Here is an 18,973-nt window from a genome sequence, read left to right as displayed (position 1 = left end):
TGGTCCAAGAACTGAGCCCTGAGGCACCCCAGTAGTTAGATGTTGAGACTTGGACACCTCACCTCTCCAAGATACTTTGAAGGACCTATCTGATAGGTAAGACTCAAACCATTGAAGTGTGGTTCCTGAGATGCCATTTGCAAGTAGGGTTGATAGGAGGATCTGGTGATTAACCATGTCAAAAGCAGCTTACAGATCAAGCAGGATAAGTAATGAAGATTTGGATTCTGCTCTTGCCAGTCTTAGAGCTTCAACAACTGAGAGCAAGGCCGTCTCAGTTGAATGTCCACTTCTGAAGCCAGATTGATTGCTGTCAAGGAGATTGTTGTGTGTGAGAAATGTAGAGACTTTTTTGAACACAGATCGTTCAAGTGTTTTTGCAATGAAAGGAAGAAGGGAAACTGGTCTGTAGTTCTCTAAGAGATGGGTTGAGGTTGGGTTTCTTAAGTAGTGGAGTTATACGTTCCTGTCTAAATGATGAGGGATAAACAACCGGTGTGGATATATATATATAGACACACATACACACACACACATGCACATATGTAGGCATATGCATTAACTGTAACATATATATGTGACCCTGGACCACAAAACCAGTCTTAAGTGTGATTAAGCATAAGTTCTGAATAAATAAGCTTTCCACTGATGTTTGGATGATTTATTTATAAGATTCGGACAATATTTGGCCGAGATGCAACTATTTGAGAATATGGAATCTGGGGGGTGCAAAAAAATCGAAATACTGACAAAAATCGCCTTAAGTTCTTAGCAATGCATTTTACTAATCAAAAATTAAGTTTTAATATACTTATGGTAGGACGTGTGTCACGATCATTAGCTGGAGTGCCCATAAACTCCAATAGAGGGTACTCCACTCAGGACATTTTTGTTTCCATCCCCTTTTTTGAACTCAATTTCCCATCCTGCCTCATTCCTGGGACTGATTGCACACACACACACCTTCATCTAATTACACATACACACACACACACACACACACACACATAAGCAGCACAATCACTCTCAGTTTGGGCGAAGTCTTCTGTTACAAGGAGAGTCGGAGACGTTCGGATCCATATGCAGAACTTTATTATAAGAATGGTCGGACAGGCAGTAATCAGGAACGGCGTCAGGTATGTCAGGGATATCCAGAATCAATAATCAACAGTCACAAGCAGAGGTCGGGGCAGGCGGCAGAGAATCAAAGGCGGTATACACAATCCAAAATCAAAAACGGGAAGAACAAACACAGGAAAAATGCTCGGAAATGCTAGACGGGGCTAAACAAGACTTCACCCAGACTGAGAGTGATTGTGCTGCTTATATGTGTGTGTGTGTGTGTGTGCAATCAGTCCCAGGAATGAGGCAGGATGGGAAATTGAGTTTGAAAAAGGGGATGGAAACAAAAATGGCAGAGTCCTGAGTGGAGTGCCCTCTATTGGAGTTTATGGGCACTCCAGCTAATGATCGTGACAACTTGTAAAAAATATCTTCAGGGAACATGATTTTTACTTAATATCCTAATGATTTTTGACATAAAAATTTTTTTTATAATTTTGACCCATACAATGTTTTTTTGGCTATTGATACAAATATACCCCAGAGACTTAAGACTGCTTTCGTGGTCCAGGGTCACAAATGTATATATATAATATATATGTGTGCGCGAGACATTTGGACAGAAATCTGTTCTGCTCGCACTGCACTGAATGCATTTTTCTTTTCAAGATTTTGCAAACAATTTACATCATGCTTCATGAATGAGGCCCATTCTTAGGTAAATTACCGTATTGAATGGAATACGACAATTGTCATATGATCAGCTTTATGAATTGTGTACATGGAAGATCTCTGCTCGTGTTTCATGTAGAGTCTGATAATGAGCTTCTAAAAACTAAATAAATGCGAAAAAACTAAAACTGCATTTGGGTAGAAGAGTGATCATCATTCTTTCGTCATTTCGTGTGTCCTCCGGGATCTGAGCGGAAGGAGCTCATCAGTCCGAGTTGTCGGAGTGATCGCTGTTGGGTGAAGTGGCGGAGGGTGGCGTGTTCTGCTCCTGCCAGCTACCATTGGTCTGCAGACAAAGAAAACTGCTGGTCAAACCAGAACAACAGAAGTCGTCCAGTACAGAGACAAAATACTAGCATACGCGCCAGAATTTAAAGGCCTATTCACAGTGAGTGAAAAAAAAAACATCTTATAATGCTGAAAATGTTATTTACAATGATCCGGCTTAAAGTTAGATCTTTTTTTTCACATTTTGCTGTTTGTGGTAGATTTTGCAATGTTGTTCGAATTGTACTTAAAAGTAACACAGAAGCATTCATCTTTTATATTGGCATATTTCATTGTGATTTCACTGCAGAAGCCATATTGTAAATGCAATGCTTTCTTCTTTTAATAAACAAAAGCTTTTTTGTAAAATTATCTTTTTTTTTTATTAATTAAAAAAGAACACTATTATCATTATATCAAGATATATTCCTATTAAATGCAAGTGAAATATACTGTTAAATAATAAATATAATAATTTCAACATTTATACCACACTATATTTTTATTTTACACTTATTTAAAGCAAGTGAAATCTGATAATAATCCAAATTGTGAGATAAATGTACATTTTTAACAACAATACACATTTTATAATAATAAATGAAACATTTATACAGCACTTTAAATTTTTTATTTATTACTATCTATTTTTTTATATTATTAATGATAATAAACCACTATTATTATCATTATTATTATCAAAGATATTCATATCTCACACTTGACTGAAGTGAAATCTGTATTATTAGATAATAAATATGATTATTTTAAACATTCACACAGCACCTTATATACTATATTTAATACTTATAATAGACCACAATTCTTATCTTTATAATCAAGATACATTCATATTTCACATTTATTTGAAGAAGTCTAAAATCTGTATTATTAGATAATAATATTTTAAACATTTGAAATATTTTATTATGTGGAATTTGTAATAGCAGATTTAAATTGAAATTTAATTAAAAAATTCTTAATAAAAAAAATTAAAAAGAAGATTTACTCAGTATTTTTCTGGATACTTCCACTCAAAGAGCTTAGAAAAGTTATATTCTGTATGCAAGACCACATATGTGCAATTCACCTTTGTTCATTTGCGCGAATGCTTCTCATAAAAATTAATGTGCCACTTCACACATCGCTCTGGATATGAATAAGCCTTAATTATAATCAGAAGAGCATGTGAATTCTTGCAAAAAAGCATAACCGGATAAAGATCACAGTGAAGTCACTTAAAGAGCGAGATAGACGGCAGAGACGAGCGAGCATGTGATGAGCTCCTCACCCGGCTCTCTCTGGTACTACAGAGTCTTTCTGAGAAGCGTGATTGAGCGTCCTACCAGAGAGAGAGAGGAGAAGGACATTTAGGCAGAGCTGCATGGCAAAGCAAACACACAGTGAGATCCAAACTCATGCACAGAGATGAAGACATGCAGCGGGCCGCAGGAATGCTGATCTAGTTCGAGAGAGTCGTACCTGAGCCCCCATGTGATAGGACGGCTGCTCTCCGTTCACTGGAGGAACTCCTAGGAAGCAGTCAGCTGACCCTGACAGCGAGAACGACCCTGAGCCTGGAAGAACGAGTCGTATATGAAAAACCTTGGAACACATTACTGCAATGCCTTTTACTGGAGTAGGGGTTTTCAATCTGTGCTGTGGAATGGAGACGTTTGGGAACCCCTGTACTCGAGTAATACAATTTTAGATAAACTGTAATGAATTAAGAAGGTTTTTGCACTGTGTTACCAGCAGTATACAGTGGCATGCGAAAGTTTGGGAATCCCTTGCAGAATCTGTGAAAATTTGAATAATTTTAACAAAATAAGAGAGATCATACTGTCCTGAGTAAGATATTTTACATAAAAGATGTTTGCATATAGTCCACAAGACAAAAAAATTGCTGAAATTATTGGTTCTTAATACTGTGTGCTGTTACCTGTTGATCCACGACTGTCTGTTTTGTGATGGTTGTGCATGAGTCCCTTGTTTGTTCTGAACAGTTAGACTGAGAACTGTTTTTCAGAAAAACTTTTAAGGTCCTGCAGATTCTTCAATTTTCCAGCATCTTTGCATATTTGAACCCTTTCCAGCTGTGACTATGATTTTGAGATCCATTTTTTTTTTACACTGAGGACAACTGAGGCACTCAAACACAACTATTAAAAAAGGTTCAAACGTTCTCTGATGCTCCAGAAGGAAACAAGATGCATTAAGAGCAATTTGAAGATCAAGCTAAATTGTACTTAATTTGTGTTCTTCTGTATCTTCTGTTGCTTACAAAGGGCAGAACTAAATGGAAAAAATATATATTTCAACAAAATAAGAAAAATTTGGACATCTTCATCATGTTCAAATGTTTTCACCCCCCAGCTCTTAATCTTGTTTGGAATGTTTGGGGTTCCCGAACTTTCACATGCCACTGTAAAGAGTATTTCTTTGCAAATTTCATAAACATTTAAATACAGTGGTGGCCAACAATATATACCGCTCATGACTATTTAAAATCTCCAAAACTAGTGTAAAAATGCCCCGTTGGAGCTAAAGACTTGAACTGACCAGTGGAGTTTGGAGTGTGGGGGGATTCCTCGCTCTGTGTCGCCCCTAAAGCCGTCTTCATGGCATACAGATTGGCCTCTTCCTGGAACTTCCCAATGTTCTTCTTATAGCGAATCCTCTTGTTGCCAAACCAGTTGGACACCTGTCATGATTTCAGAGCCAGAATGAAACTGATCCGTCTCTGATGACCGGACGCTCCCGTAGTGGACTGAGAGCCAGGCTCAAAAGAAAACAAGCCTATTAGATAGAGAAAATAGATCTGATAGAGGAGCTGGTACCTGAGACATAGTGATACCACACTGCTTGGCCAGCTCTTCTTTGGCCTCCTCGCTGGGGTAAGGGTTCGAGAGATGCGAGTAGAAATACTCGTTCAGGACCTCTGTGGCCTGTTTACTAAAATTGCGCCGTTTACGTCTGACAAAGCAAGAGAATATCATAAAAAAAAATAAAAAAAACATTTGCAATCAGCATCCACATGAAGAACAAACAAGGTTTCTGCAGGTTTTATAAAGCTAAATTTAAGACTTTTTAAAGACCCTTTTAAGACCAAGTAAAGAATAAATTGAAGGGAACACAATATGTACATTCTAACAATATGTTGTTTGAGTTTCAAAACGCCCAACCCCAGCTGATCTCTTTTTAACTGGTTTAACAAAAATAAAAAGTGTTTAGGATTACAAAACTTTTTTTTGTCTTGTTTTCTCAAATCAAGATACATTAACTTGAGAAGAAAAACGACATGACATAAGGAGTCTTGTTTTCTGTGAAACTGATCAAAATTAAGTAAGTTTATGACTAAAATACGAACTAATATCTGCCAATGGGCTCAGTAAAATCTATTTAATTCAAAGAAGAAAGCAAGTTTTCGTTCCCTACTGACATATATTTGTTCTTGCTTTAAGCATGAACTCACTTAAATTTGTTCAGTTTTTCAAGACTTCTTGAGTAATTCCTGATTATGTTTAAATATTTGTATTTGGAAACAAAAATTAATACTTTTGCAATGCATGCCATGACTTTATGAATTTAAGACTTTCTGCTCTAATTTGAGACCTCTTATTAGGGTCCCTAAAACAAATTGTACTTTCTAGAACTCATGCATTAGTGCACTACAGCAAAGATGTCAGTCATATCACAAATCCCACCTGGCATCCAGAAAGCGTGAGCGCAGTATCATGACCGCTTCACAGGTGCTCTGTTTGAGCTGCGTCTGGATGGAGCTGAACTTGCGGTGGATGATGGCCACCATGCGCTCGATCTCGCGCGGAGACACGGGACGGGTGCGAGACTGCTCCCTCAGCAGGTTCATAACATGGGTAGTGAACTCACTGCAGGCCTGGAAACAGCTTGAGGTTAGAAAACAGCTGAGGACACTCAGAGCCTGTGTCTTCCTGTGTCAGACACACATTTCTGTCCACAATGCTGTGCAAACAACAGGTCAAGATATATTTCAAGCTCCATAGAGTGCATCCGTAAGGTTCCAGAAGTAAGAATCTCATTCATTTTCTCCATAGAAACTGATTTTGAACAATAACTTATGAACCATTAAAGTCAGATCTACTGTGAACTATGCGATTGTTAATCATTGGTATACTCTTTCAATTATTCGTTAACGACATATGAGGTATTGTATTGATGTTGTCTCTAGTCGTCTGATCTGTTCTCATTCAAGTGTTCAGGGGGTGTGGCTTTGGAAGGCGGGTGGGTAAAGTTAGCATTTTCCAAGATGTCCTACTGCACCTTTAAATATTTGTATGCATAATATCCTTATTTTGCAATAAAATTAATATATATATTTTTTTTACATTTAATCAACATCTTTAAATCAATAGTTCTTGCAGTTCTTTTACTCAAAGTCATTAGTCTTTTGTCCAATTTTCAAATACTTTTTTCTTCAAATCAAAGTTTGTAATTTCTTTTTTTTACTTTTATTTCATTATGAGAAAAAAAAATGAATGAGAAAAATACTTCCAGAAAGAAAGCTGCTAAAAAAAGTGCATGTGTACTGCTGCACTCTATTATTGTGATTCAGAATTCTGGACCAATGAGATTTTGCTGTGGGCGTGGCTACCAAGCACAATGGCAGTGATAGGTACCTGCTCGTATTTTTCCAGCTCTGTGTGGTAAATGTTCCGAATTTGGCTCAACTTGCTTTTATAGTCGGAGTGTTCCAGTGAGCTGTCAGGTGACATGCCGCCAGAGCTGGTCGCGGCAGAGACCGCGGCGGCGGCCCCGCCCCCTTTCTCTGGACCGGCTACACCTTCGGCCAGCAGCATGTTGTCCAATCGCACGAGCTGTGGGTCTGGAGGCTCCTCCTCCTGAGCATTTCTCATAGCAAGACCTGCAAATAAGATATTACTCCAATAAAGGATTCATCCACTCACTGATTTACAAGCAGCTTTGTATTGTTAGAATGTCGGAAGTATAAATAAACAAACATTGTGAATTGTTTTTACGTGTTGCCTTCACCAAAAAAAATTTAAAAGATAAAAACAAAATCACTTTTTAGTTGTCAGCAAAGGTCTGCCGTATTACAAGTTTTACAACTTTTATGAAAACTACAGATTGTACTTTCACATTTTTGTATCCCTGATTAATGAATCGTCTGATCGAACCCATTGTATTATGGGTAATGAAGTTTTTCCATGTTTTTTTCACCACTGCCCTGTTCCTTTAGTAATGTATCATGATTCAAAAATAAAAATTACTCCTTTATGTTTACATTTAATAATGCAGAGGCCTAATTGTTCAACACTGGTATTAGTACTTCAAATGTAAGAAATTGTGCCTATGAATAGTATGCATAACAATAAAAAACATTAATAGATATAATAAAAACATAATTTTACAAATTTTTCCGTAATAACATTATTTATTTGAAGGCAATACCAAATGATTTGTCTATGTTCATGCTAAAAACTACTTTGGAGTTATTAAAATGTAAAACATTAAAACTTTGATATTCAAGACCCATATTTCTTAAAACTAAATTTGGGTTTTCATGGGTGTCAACACTATATCGATTTTCTCAGAGGAGTAGAAATATTACAATCCATTATGTTTGATACTGTAATGGCAGTCAATGACCAACAAGATAAATATGAATTTGAATTTATTTTAATTTATTCCCTGAAGCAACACAAGGTTAAGTGCTTCAGTCAAGGGCAAAACATGAGGCAGGATGACTCACTTTGACAGTTCCTGTGTCATCACTGCTTAACATTGCAACCACCCTAAATACTGCATTATTCTATTATACATAGTCTGATTAGGAGAGATTTTATTTGTATTCATGTACTTTACAAAATGGTTCAATGCAGCACTGTTCAATAAACAGTGAATAGAGCAGGGCAGTACTGTTTGATTAATGGTGCAAAGCATTCAATACCATGGGATGTAAGGGAGCATGCCAAACCACGAAAAGTAAAAGACTCCATTAGGCACAACGCCATTTAATTACTAACCATCACAGTAAACATTACAGTCCCCTTATGGGACTTCCTATACTTAGTCTCCATACAAACAAAAGACATTGCACAATTATTAATAGTTCAATTCTTCCATGCAAATAAAAATGCTGCATGCGTGTAAAAGGTTTGTGTTAATATGCTGGATGGTTATTTAGCTTCTCATACAAGCAAGTTACGACTTTATTGTTGTACTGATATCCTAATGCATGCAAATGCAAAACGCTAAAATAGTGCTGAGAAAAAATTTCATTTGGTATTCAGGAACTGCAAAAATGTGATCTTCAGACAAACCAGAAACCATTAGTTATTGGTGTGCTTATTATGCTATTTAAAAAAATAATAATAATGCATGCAAATAGAATAATGCATGCAAATAAAATAAAGTCTGAGACAGTTTTTTGGTATAAGATTATTACTATTATTTGAAAGCAACTTTTTTATTTTTAAAAGCGGCAAACCTTTATCATTATGCTATGGTTTGAATAAAACGTGCTGTTAAACCATGCAAAATTGCATGCAAACGACATGGTTTGGAAATATATTTATGAACTACAATAAAATATAAACGATTATTAAGAAAAAAAATCTAATGATTGTGTTTTTATGAGGTGTACACTCTCTGGCTTTGTTCTTGCAGAACATGGCGCCTGTGTCAAATCCAATGCCAACTTTTAAACCAATTATAAAGTTGAAGTTATGATATTTACCGCTTCTAAAATAAAATGCATGCCGGTTACTCACCAGTTTTCTCCTTAATTTCGCACAGGACGCTGAATAAAGCCGGTTTCATTCGATGACAGTTTAAAGCGTGTTTTCTGTCACAAAATAACATACAAAAGCAAGTCAGTTGGCTAACATTAGCATGCTACCGATGTAACAAGACTATAAGACTCGTATTAAAGACATAAAAGGCTGAAATCGCGTTGCTAGTGAAAATAAAATATTTCACCACCTCACAGTTTATATAATTTAGATTGTTTCAAAGTAATAAATACTCTATTTTGATGACACATTTGTCTTTCACCTTAGCTTCAGGCAGTGATTTGTGTTTTTGTGAAATTAATAAAAATAAAGTTACTCCTGTAATAAGATACATAAAAAAAATCGATGTATGTACATCTAATAGCTAATCGTTGTTCTGTTACGTATATATTGCGAAGAAAAAGAGTTAGTTTGAAGTCGAGAAAAACGTAAACAATAGCAGCTAAGCCCGTGAACTTCAGCACACATTCTAAGAATTATTTTAACAGTAATAACTTTTTTATATTTTAGGTCTTGTTAAATAAAATAAAAATGTATTTGGGTGGATTAAAGACGAAATAATGTCCATAAAAAGGTATTAAAAATTTATTATTCTATGTTTTAGCATACCCATGTCTCACGCGACCGTTAGCTCAATGCTAAACTTGTAAGTTTTCAAATAAATCATTTTAAATAACGAACTTTGCTTGCGCTTCGTCTAAACTTTGGTCGGTGATCGTCATGATCTGTTGCAGGATATCTCCGATGTCTCGGCGGTTGTTGTGTCCATTTTCGGTTCCTTCGAGGCCCGCGGGGTCTCCATCGGAGCGGTGTTGAGAAGTCGGGTGTACCGGGTTAAGGGGATGCATTCCAGGGTGGACGTTCAACCCGAGACCGCGGCTTGCGCTGGGCCCGTTGCCTGTGATGGGCTGCTGTGGCTGCAACATCCTGAGCTGTACATTAATCTAGATGAGTGTGTGTGACTGTGAGTGAGTGAGTGTGTATCCATGCATCACCACTCTAGAGTCCCCTAGCGATTGACACATAAAAAAACGTGCCCTTGAATGGAAATAGACATTCTGCAAATGCAAAAGTCAAGATATGACTACATTGTGATCACACAGTCTGTTGCATGGGTCAAAAACAGTATGAAAACACACAGAGGTGAAATTAAATGACAACTCATCTAACCAATTCCACGAAACATGGATTTATGTTTCCATGAAAATGCAGCCTAAATGCACAAATATGGAGAACCTCAGGGGTTTTGTGAATAAATCTCACAAAACATGTCAGTAATGTGTTCAGTTTACATTTCATTCTGAAATCTAAAGGAAAAAATACCAAAGTAAATGTAAATGTGATTATGCTTTAATTTATGCCAATTTAAAAAAGAAAAACATATTACATTAATGATATGACGTGAATTATAAGTGAAATTAAAAATGTATTTAAAAAAAAAAGTAAAACATTCAGATGATTTAAATGAAAATGGTAGAAACTGCCGTAATTGTAACAAAAAATAGTATAAAATAAATTACATTTATTAATCTTTTATTTATTTATTTAATTAGTTCATTAGTTTGTTTGTTTTAAGGGTGAAATGTGAAGTCTGGTCATGTTCTCGACCATTTTCATGATATTCACTCTTTTATTAGGGCACAGTTTTACTTCTGAATTATGAAATGTGATATTCTTGCATGCACTGAGTTGCTCAACATATACAAAATCCCTTTCTGCAAGTGCACAGTTTACATGTCATCATGTCATGGCCTGGAGGCTTTAGGTCTGGAGTATAATCAACAGCGGGAGAAACAGGACATGTTTCTTGAATGTCAAGTATCTTATTTTAAATTCTAGTCGCTCAATCGTCTTCTCCTCTGTGCTCAAGTGTATATCACCAAGTCTACTTCTCGTTTTGCTGGTAGTCAACAGGAAATCTGCAAAACCACAGACTGTGTTAAACAAACAGGCAGCCAGTTTCAACATGCAAGACTTTCAGAGCTGTTGAGCGTCAGCAGCACGCATTTCCCATACGCACGATTATAAAATAGCTTAGCATTTGAATAAAAGTGAGTTTAAATGAACCACATTGCATCATGCACTTCTATAGTTAATTTCTATACATAAACCTATTTCACTAGATTAATTGAAACATGCCAAATTAATAGGGGTGGATCTGGGCCATAAGAGAGGAACAGGAAGAGACAGAGCAAGCAGACTGTGAAGCAGTAAAGCTGTTGATGCATCGTGTCAGCTTTTAGCTCTTTTCAGATTCGTTTGTGAGAAACACTCAAAGTTTAGCCGAGATATGTGGGAGTTAATGCATGTCCGTACACGGAGGTGAGATGCATGTGGGCTTTACTTGACATTCCGCTGAGAGGACCTCATTTGAACTCGTCGAAGTTTGAGAAGGTAAGCAGGGCTGTAAAATGTCACCCACTATCTAAATCGAAATAAGTGCAGTTACATGTTATAACTATATTATAATAATTATGGCTGAAAACGTTTTATATAAGATTAGTTGTCATATGTCTCGTTCTACTACAGCCTACACTTTGATTGCTCGATAAAAAAGTGGCATTATAAATGATAAACACACTTTAGATATATATGCTGATTACATGCATGACTGTTCAGTGTCTCTCGACTTGTTCAATATATGGAAATGAGGGATCTCTAACTTCATACTTTTTATAGGCTCTCATATTTTCTTCAACGGACGGCTCGGCAGAAGCTACGATGAACTGCTCAGAGGTCAACGTTGAAACCTCGGTGGACAAGCAGTTGGAACCTCTTCTCATCCTCGAAGAGGGGGATGAAACTTTGGATGTGATAAACAACATAGAGAGAGAGAGGACCGTACTGAGAGTTAGAACGACTGATGAAAACACAAAAGATGGCATTAGAGAAGCCACAGAGGGAAGTTCACATGATCACAACAGTGTCCAAGTAGGAAAAGGTGAAAGTGAAGCAATGCAGGCCGAAATAGATGAGGAGAGGAATGTGACTCTGGAAAGTCAACAAGAAGAGACGGTGAAAGATCACGCGGGCCATGAAAATATTGCGAAAATGGACAAGGGATCATCAGACGAGACAGCTGCGGGACCAGAGAAGATGCTACAAGCAGAGACTCAAGACAAACCAAGCACTCAAGGAGAAGTAAAACTGCGGCCCAAAGACAGGCTCAGCCCTGACGATGCAAAACTAATGGTAACGTTTAATAATTATGCCAAATCTAATAGACTGTCTAATTGCATTGAGAAGACACCATGAAATGGCTTAACAAGTGCAGTTTTTCTTTTTTTCCTATGTTGATGTATTTCCTATTGAATCATTAAGTGGGCGGGGCCTTTGAAGTGCTCCTCTTTTTTAGTTTTAAGCCAATAGGTGTTAGTTACAGCTAGGGAATTTTACTTCTAGAAATTTTAATAATTTTACTATAATAAATAAATATTTTATTATTTATTATTTAATTAGCATATACACTACTTTTCAAAAGTTTGCTGTTTGCTGAATGTTTTTATAAAGTAAAAACTGTAATGTTGTGAAATATTATTTTAGTTTAGAGAACTGTTTTCTGTCTGTATATGTTTTAAAATGTAATATATTCCTGCGATGCAAAGTTGAATTTTCAGCATCATTACTCCAGTCTTCAGTGTCACATGATCCTTCAGAAATCATTCTAATATATGCTGATTTGCAGCTTAAAGTGGTCACATGATGCTTTTTAAAAAAATCTTATTTTGTGTATTTGGTGTAACAGGATATGCTGACATGCTTTAATGTTCAAAAAACACATAATTTTTTAAATACTGTACATTATTGTAGCTCCTCTATGCCCCGCCTCTCTCAAACGTGTCATTTTCTACAAAGTCCGCTCTGATTGGCCAACTGACCTCATGCATTGTGATTGGCCGAACACTGCAAGCACTCGTTGGAAATGTAATGCCCCTTTCCATAATCACAAGCTTCATCTTTCAAAATAAATGTAAAGACATTTAATAATGTCCTTAGTTTTACCATCAGTTCAAGCCCAAAAGAGGAACAGAGTGGTGTGACAGACACAGTGATGAAGCTCCTATGTGTTTGCAGTACACAAGCCACGGACGGTTAAGACAGCTGACTCCACTGTGTGACCATCTCGGTGGCGTGCAGAACTCTGAAACTTAAAAACAATCAAAATACTAAACCAATAACAAAACATACTTAAAGTAGCTGATTCAGAAGCGCCAGAATGTCGTGGCAAAGTCAGAATGACCTTGTCTCTTAGGTTCACAAAACGGTCGTCCATAAAATGCATTGCTGTTCTGCTGTAAGTAATCTTCCTAAATAAAGATTCCTAAATCCATCTACTTTCAGAAGACCAAATAAAGTGCTTGTGCTTTCGTCTAGATACACACAGCATCTCGCTGATATGACTGCTTCAACACTAACTGTGTTACTGAAACCACACCTTCTTTCTTTGCGTGAACATTTGTGTGGCATTACGCAAATATATTCCACATCGTGACGTAGACATGTGGGGCGTGTTTTGAATGAGCCATTTTAGGGGGGCGTGGCAGAGTCTTTACTTAAAAAAAAAAGTATATCTCTTTGGATTTGAAACTTTAGTCTTTGCAACTTTACAGATCTTCTTCATGCACCAAGAGCTTGTAACACTCCAAAGAGAAAGAAAATATTCTGGTGGAAACATTGATACTCACTTTTTAAATTATTTTAATGCACCTTTGCTGAATAAAAGTATTAATATAATAATAACAATAATAATAATAAACTTTTTTAACTCCAAACGTTAACTCCGGTACTGTAAAGGAGCATCAAAGCTATCAGGCGTGGACTAATATTATTTAAAAAGCTTCACATAATAATACTGATTATTACTTTAGTTGTCATGGGATTACATGGAATTATTTCCTTTTAAAAAGAATTTACAAAAATACAAAATTTAGTCCTGAAACATGCAAACTGACATATCTAATTATTAATTAAGAATTTAAAATCAGCATAAAAAAAAAGAGTACACAACTTCTGTAATACTTCTAATATTTCTAATATATATGCAATATTCTTCCGTAAACATTTCTGAGTGAAAAATTATATTCATCAAGAAAACGGCCTTGATTTAATCCTTCAGGAACTGATTGTGTTGAGGAGACAATATTACTTTTCTAAGCATCTGACTTTTGGAAATGAAGCCATATTTAGATGCTTATGGATGGACTCTTTTGAATTAAAGGGATAGTTCACTTAAAAATTAAAATTCTGTCACCATTCATTCATCCTTGTGTCATTTCAAAACTGTATGAGCTCCTTTCTTCTGTTAAACATGAAAGAAAATACATTTTGATATATTGGTAACCAATGGCTACCATCAGCGTTCTTCAGAATATCTTCAGAAGACAGAAACTCATACAGGTTTGGAACAACATGAGGGTGGATAAACAGTGACAGACTTTTCATCTTGGGTGAAAGGATTTGATATGATGATGATGATGATGTGCTCAGCTTCACAGGACATCTCCAGATTTCCCAGACGCTTTGTGTGAGCTGTTGTTCGCGTTACAAGAGGGCCGGCGGCTCAATGACCAGCGCTGCTCGTTCCGTCTGGAGGGCCGCAGGAGATGTTACTCAGAGCCCAGCACACCTCGCCACAGCCAGAGAGGTGAGGAGACACCATCCGAACGCATCTCCTCACCATAAACACAGACAAGAACTCTCATGAACCGTGTCTTTCCATACAGTGGTGTTCTCCTCCATGACGTCCCTGCAGAAGGAGGAGTTCTTCGATCTGTTGGCCACCTCTCAGGGTCGGCGACTGGATGACCAGCGAGCAGAGCTGCAGAACGCTCCCTCTGCCCCCCCACCTGCGCTGCCCAAAGCCAAACAGAGGAAGAGCAGCTGGAAGATCCCAGAGGTCACCCGGGCCGTCCCCGTGCAAACACCCAAAGAGGACTTCTACAACATGATCGTCAACTCACAAGTGAGCGCTGCTGAGAATGAGATGCTGTTCAACAGTGCGGGAACAGACACATATAGTGTGTAGCTGGCATGTTTGTCTTTGTGTCAACACAGAGCTTTTTCAAACTTGATGATGCCAAGGGCCCCAAATACAATGATCCTCTTCTGAGGAACCCCGTTCCACATATATATTACATAGGCAGCTGTATATGTGCAAAAAGACAGTTAAACTGCATGTGTGAGAAAAATAGTAAACATGATTTTAGATTTTTTAAATGTATTATTATTAATTAATTAATTAATTAATTAATTTGTTTCGTGGTTTGTTTATTTTCATTTCTTGCCATTGAAAACTCTTGAAAACTCATAAATAATATTCTGCTCAGTAATGTCAAATCAGTAAATGTTTATTTTTTATTTTTTTATTATTAAATATTTTTAATTTGTAAAATTATTATAATTATTATTATTATTAATTGTTAGTTTTTGATTAATATCATAATGTATGGTCAGTAATGACAACTTGGTAAAAGCACATTTTTTTTATTTCTAAAATTATTTTTATTATTATTGTGTTAAGTTTTACTACTACTACTAATAATAATAATTTATTATAATGTAAAATAATATTTTTTAAGTCACAAAACGTTTGTAATCAATATAATAATTTCGGTCAGTAATGCCAAATTGGTAAAGGCTCATGTTTTTGATTTATAAAATAATTATAATTATATATCATTACATAAAAAAGTATCATTATTACAATAATAATAATTTGAACGATAATAATTTCAAAATGTTCATGATTATTATCATAATTTGTGGTCAGTAATGTCAAATTGTTTAATGTTTTTGATTTCTAAAATTATTGTTACTTTATTAACTTTTTAATACTACTATTTATACTAATCTTACTAGAATTATTATTATTTATAATATTTAAAAAAATATTTTTGTTTGCCCAGGCCCAGGGGCGGCTGGAGGAGCAGCGCAGTGCAGCTCCAGGACCGATGGACGATGAAGATTTCTTTTCTTTGTTGCTGAAGGTCCAGGGCGGAAGAATGGATGAACAGAGAACGGAGCTCAAGCCTGGTCATTAATAGCAGCTCTGATGAGCTGAGAATCAAACAGGAGGTTCCTGCTTTACTGGGTCTGTTACAGCGTGTGAGTTTATCCTGTCAGACTCTTCCTGTACAAGTATCTATTAAGATCAGACTACCAGTATAAGAACACTTGCACTACTTCTCAACATTGCTGCATTCATTGCGCTTGAATAGTTCTATAATGAATGGGAGACTCAGAATATCTCTTGCTTTAAACATAAAAGTAATTTGAAGGATCTCTGCATCTGCCTGATATGTATATGCAAAAATATGGAAATAAATGTTTAAATGTGAATTATAAAGTTTATTTTATTATGAAGAAATAATGTAAACTCGAGAGTACAGATGAAACATTTCTGATGTTTCAGATGTAGTTCCATTGTTTTACATCCCAGATTCAGCCACCAGATGGCGACAGAGACTAACAATCTTAATCTCACTTGAGTATCATAAATAAATAAATATATACATATATATGTATATACATTACATTTTTTAATCATACATTTCAAATATTTCATTAATATATTTTATCACCAGTATATTTTTAGGTCATTTTTACAATATATTTTGTTGCATCATATATTTTAAATATATCAGAAATACGTTTTATCATTAATATATTTTGGGTTCATTTTTTAAATATAATTTGTAAAATAATTTTTTTTTTGCCATATGGGTCTTTATATCGAGGAATATTAAGTGTTATTTTAGTGTATAATCAGTAATGGTGTCCACTTATAATGGTAGGCCCAAAAAGTATTTGTACATTTAAAAATGATTGCTTTAGATAATAAAACAGGACAAAAAATGACATTATTTTAAAAGAAAGCTAATTTTTTTAACCAAGTATTTCAGAAAAAAAAGAACTTTGTTAAGCTTTAGATCTTGAAACCAATGCATGCATTGTTCAAAGACAAAAAGCGAGTTTTGAGCGGCATGAGGAAAGATGAAGGCCTCTTTTGTGAGTCAGATCTCATTAGATTCCTGTTCTCTGGTGATGGAGGTGAGCAGACGTAAAGGCTAATGAGAGTGACTTCAAACTAAAGCACACGCTGAAGGTCACACATGATGCTCCTTCTCTTCGGATTGCAGCTTAATGAGGCGCTTCATTGAGACACATTCGATACTTGTCAGGTGTTGTTCACTAATCACCAGCTATACTCTTAACATTGGTAATTAGCATTTTTCATGCCTGGTTTTACACGAGCTTCCCCTTCGGCGATCAGGTTTGTGAACATGACACTGTCTGCGCATTACCAGCAATTTGTGCTCAATTACAAGATCATGAGGCAGAAAATGTTTGCATGGGAAAAAAGGGGCACGTCATTATGTACAGGTTCTGGAAATGCTTTCAGTGTGTTTCAAAGTAAATGTTAGGTATTTTCACTGAAACACTAAGAGTACACATGCCCTCCACCGAATTCTGGACACCAGTGATTTCTATCACTCTGAAAGCTCTGACTGAGTTCAGTCGCTATAAGAGACCCACAGTCAGCGTTTGTGCTGAAGATGTTGTCCTGTAGTAAATGAGAGCGTCAGGCCTGAGCTCGCCTCCTTGACCTCTCTGCTCACCTGTGACCTCTGCGGCGTCCCACAGGGCTCTGGATTCATGACGGCCGGCTGGAGAGAGAGTCAGTGGGGTGTTAGAGATGCATTTGAATGAGTTTTCTGTTTTAGCATGCACTGTTTTATATATCCTTTTGAATGTCACTGGCTCTGCATATATTAGCACACTGAAACAAGCGTAATCGGGCACAACGATATCTGTTGTGCCACGTTCATGAAGCGCTCTAAAACCGCTTTATTAAACCGCTCCTGCATTACAGAAATCTTATCGCTGATTGCACGCCTTCCTGCGAAATACTATTTGCTAAAGTAATGTTTTCAAGAAAATAATACTGTAATATAACTGTAACTGTCAAAGAAATACAATGAATTTGCTCAGTAAATAATTCTGAATATTATATTAAAAATATTATTGTAAAATAATTAACAATTATAAAATGCATATTATTTTATTATTTATTTGACATCTAATAAATTACTTAATAATTAAATATATATATATATATATCCATCCATCCATCCATCTATCTATATAGAATTTGCTTGGTAAAATATATTAATACTATTATATTATATTATATTATATTATATTATATTATATTATATTATATTATACAATATATTATATTATAATACTACATTAGAAATATATTATGTACATTTAAAGAAGAATTGCTTTATGTATCCATCAATTGTAAGTCCCTTTGGATAAAAGCATCTGCAAAATGACCAAATGTAAATGTAAATCAATATTATTATATAATAATTACAATTACGAACTATGTATTCTTTTATTTATTATTTATTATTACTTATTATATTAATGAATTCTAAATAATTACATAAGAATTAACCATGATACAATAGACAGCTTTTTATTTATTATTGTATATTTTATATAAAAAAAAGAAAAGAAAAAAAAGTGAATTACGAAAGGAACTAAAAATGTTAAATCCAGATGATGTTGAGGTCAGAGTTCATCTGAGATTGTTCCCTGTATCAGACAGTAATCAGATTACGGTTTGTTCTGGACACTCTGTCCTCATCCAAACCCCTGCATCAGTCGCTCAAATAAGTGAGCGGGTTGTGCTCACGGTCGAGGAGGCTCTGTCAGACTCTTACAGCTGCTTCATGTTTCCTCAAATGAAAGAAATCTGTTGCAGGAAGATTAGATGGCCCTGAACATGAGCACGCTTTCTGACGGAGCCTGTCAGCGGCAGCTGTGTTTCCTGAACCAAACGTGATTATGATTTATTGCCGTATTTGTGTGAGATGAGGAAACATGGACTCAGTATGGTTTCTTCTAAACAGTCATTAGTTTTTGTATAAATACTTGAGCAACCAGAGAAATCAGCAGCAGAGACAGTAACAGACTTTAGCATACAACACACACACAAACAAAAGCAAGAGAAGCAATACCAAAAAGGGTTTTTTACTGTTATGTGTTGATATATCTTGATATCTACAGTATTCAACGTTTTAAATGGATGAAGAAGTTGTCCTAAG

The 18,973-nt window shown here is 35.8% G+C and overlaps 2 protein-coding genes across 3 annotated transcripts; one reads left to right on the top strand and one right to left on the bottom strand.

Moving 5' to 3' along the window:
- Window positions 1–507: 507 nt before the first annotated feature.
- Window positions 508–9,839, bottom strand: LOC132158895 (pre-B-cell leukemia transcription factor 1-like). Of its 2 annotated transcripts, XM_059568508.1 has the most exons (10): window positions 9,537–9,839; window positions 8,835–8,908; window positions 6,720–6,964; window positions 5,769–5,959; window positions 4,902–5,037; window positions 4,624–4,765; window positions 3,544–3,638; window positions 3,353–3,403; window positions 986–2,080; window positions 508–700 (listed from the first exon to the last, which is right to left on the bottom strand). In XM_059568508.1, exons 1-9 carry the CDS (start codon window positions 9,779–9,781, stop codon window positions 2,000–2,002), a joined length of 1,260 nt encoding a protein of 419 aa, XP_059424491.1. In that variant the 5' UTR covers window positions 9,782–9,839; the 3' UTR covers window positions 508–700; window positions 986–1,999. The 2 variants fall into 2 exon arrangements, with proteins under 2 accessions (XP_059424491.1, XP_059424492.1); XM_059568509.1 differs by lacking the exon at window positions 3,353–3,403 and having other exon boundaries at window positions 9,537–9,836.
- A 1,136-nt stretch (window positions 9,840–10,975) lies between these two features.
- Window positions 10,976–16,128, top strand: LOC132158893 (G-protein-signaling modulator 1-like). The gene is made up of 5 exons (XM_059568507.1): window positions 10,976–11,249; window positions 11,535–12,047; window positions 14,343–14,499; window positions 14,579–14,817; window positions 15,761–16,128. The coding sequence occupies exons 1-5, from the start codon at window positions 11,187–11,189 to the stop codon at window positions 15,893–15,895; spliced, it is 1,107 nt and encodes a 368-aa protein (XP_059424490.1). The 5' UTR covers window positions 10,976–11,186; the 3' UTR covers window positions 15,896–16,128.
- The last annotated feature ends 2,845 nt before the right edge of the window (window positions 16,129–18,973 follow it).

Source organism: Carassius carassius, chromosome 15 (assembly GCF_963082965.1).
Source record: "Carassius carassius chromosome 15, fCarCar2.1, whole genome shotgun sequence".
NCBI lineage: Eukaryota > Metazoa > Chordata > Actinopteri > Cypriniformes > Cyprinidae > Carassius > Carassius carassius.
The sequence above is the reverse complement of the archived record's forward strand: the minus strand, read 5'-3'. Positions and strand labels throughout refer to the sequence as shown.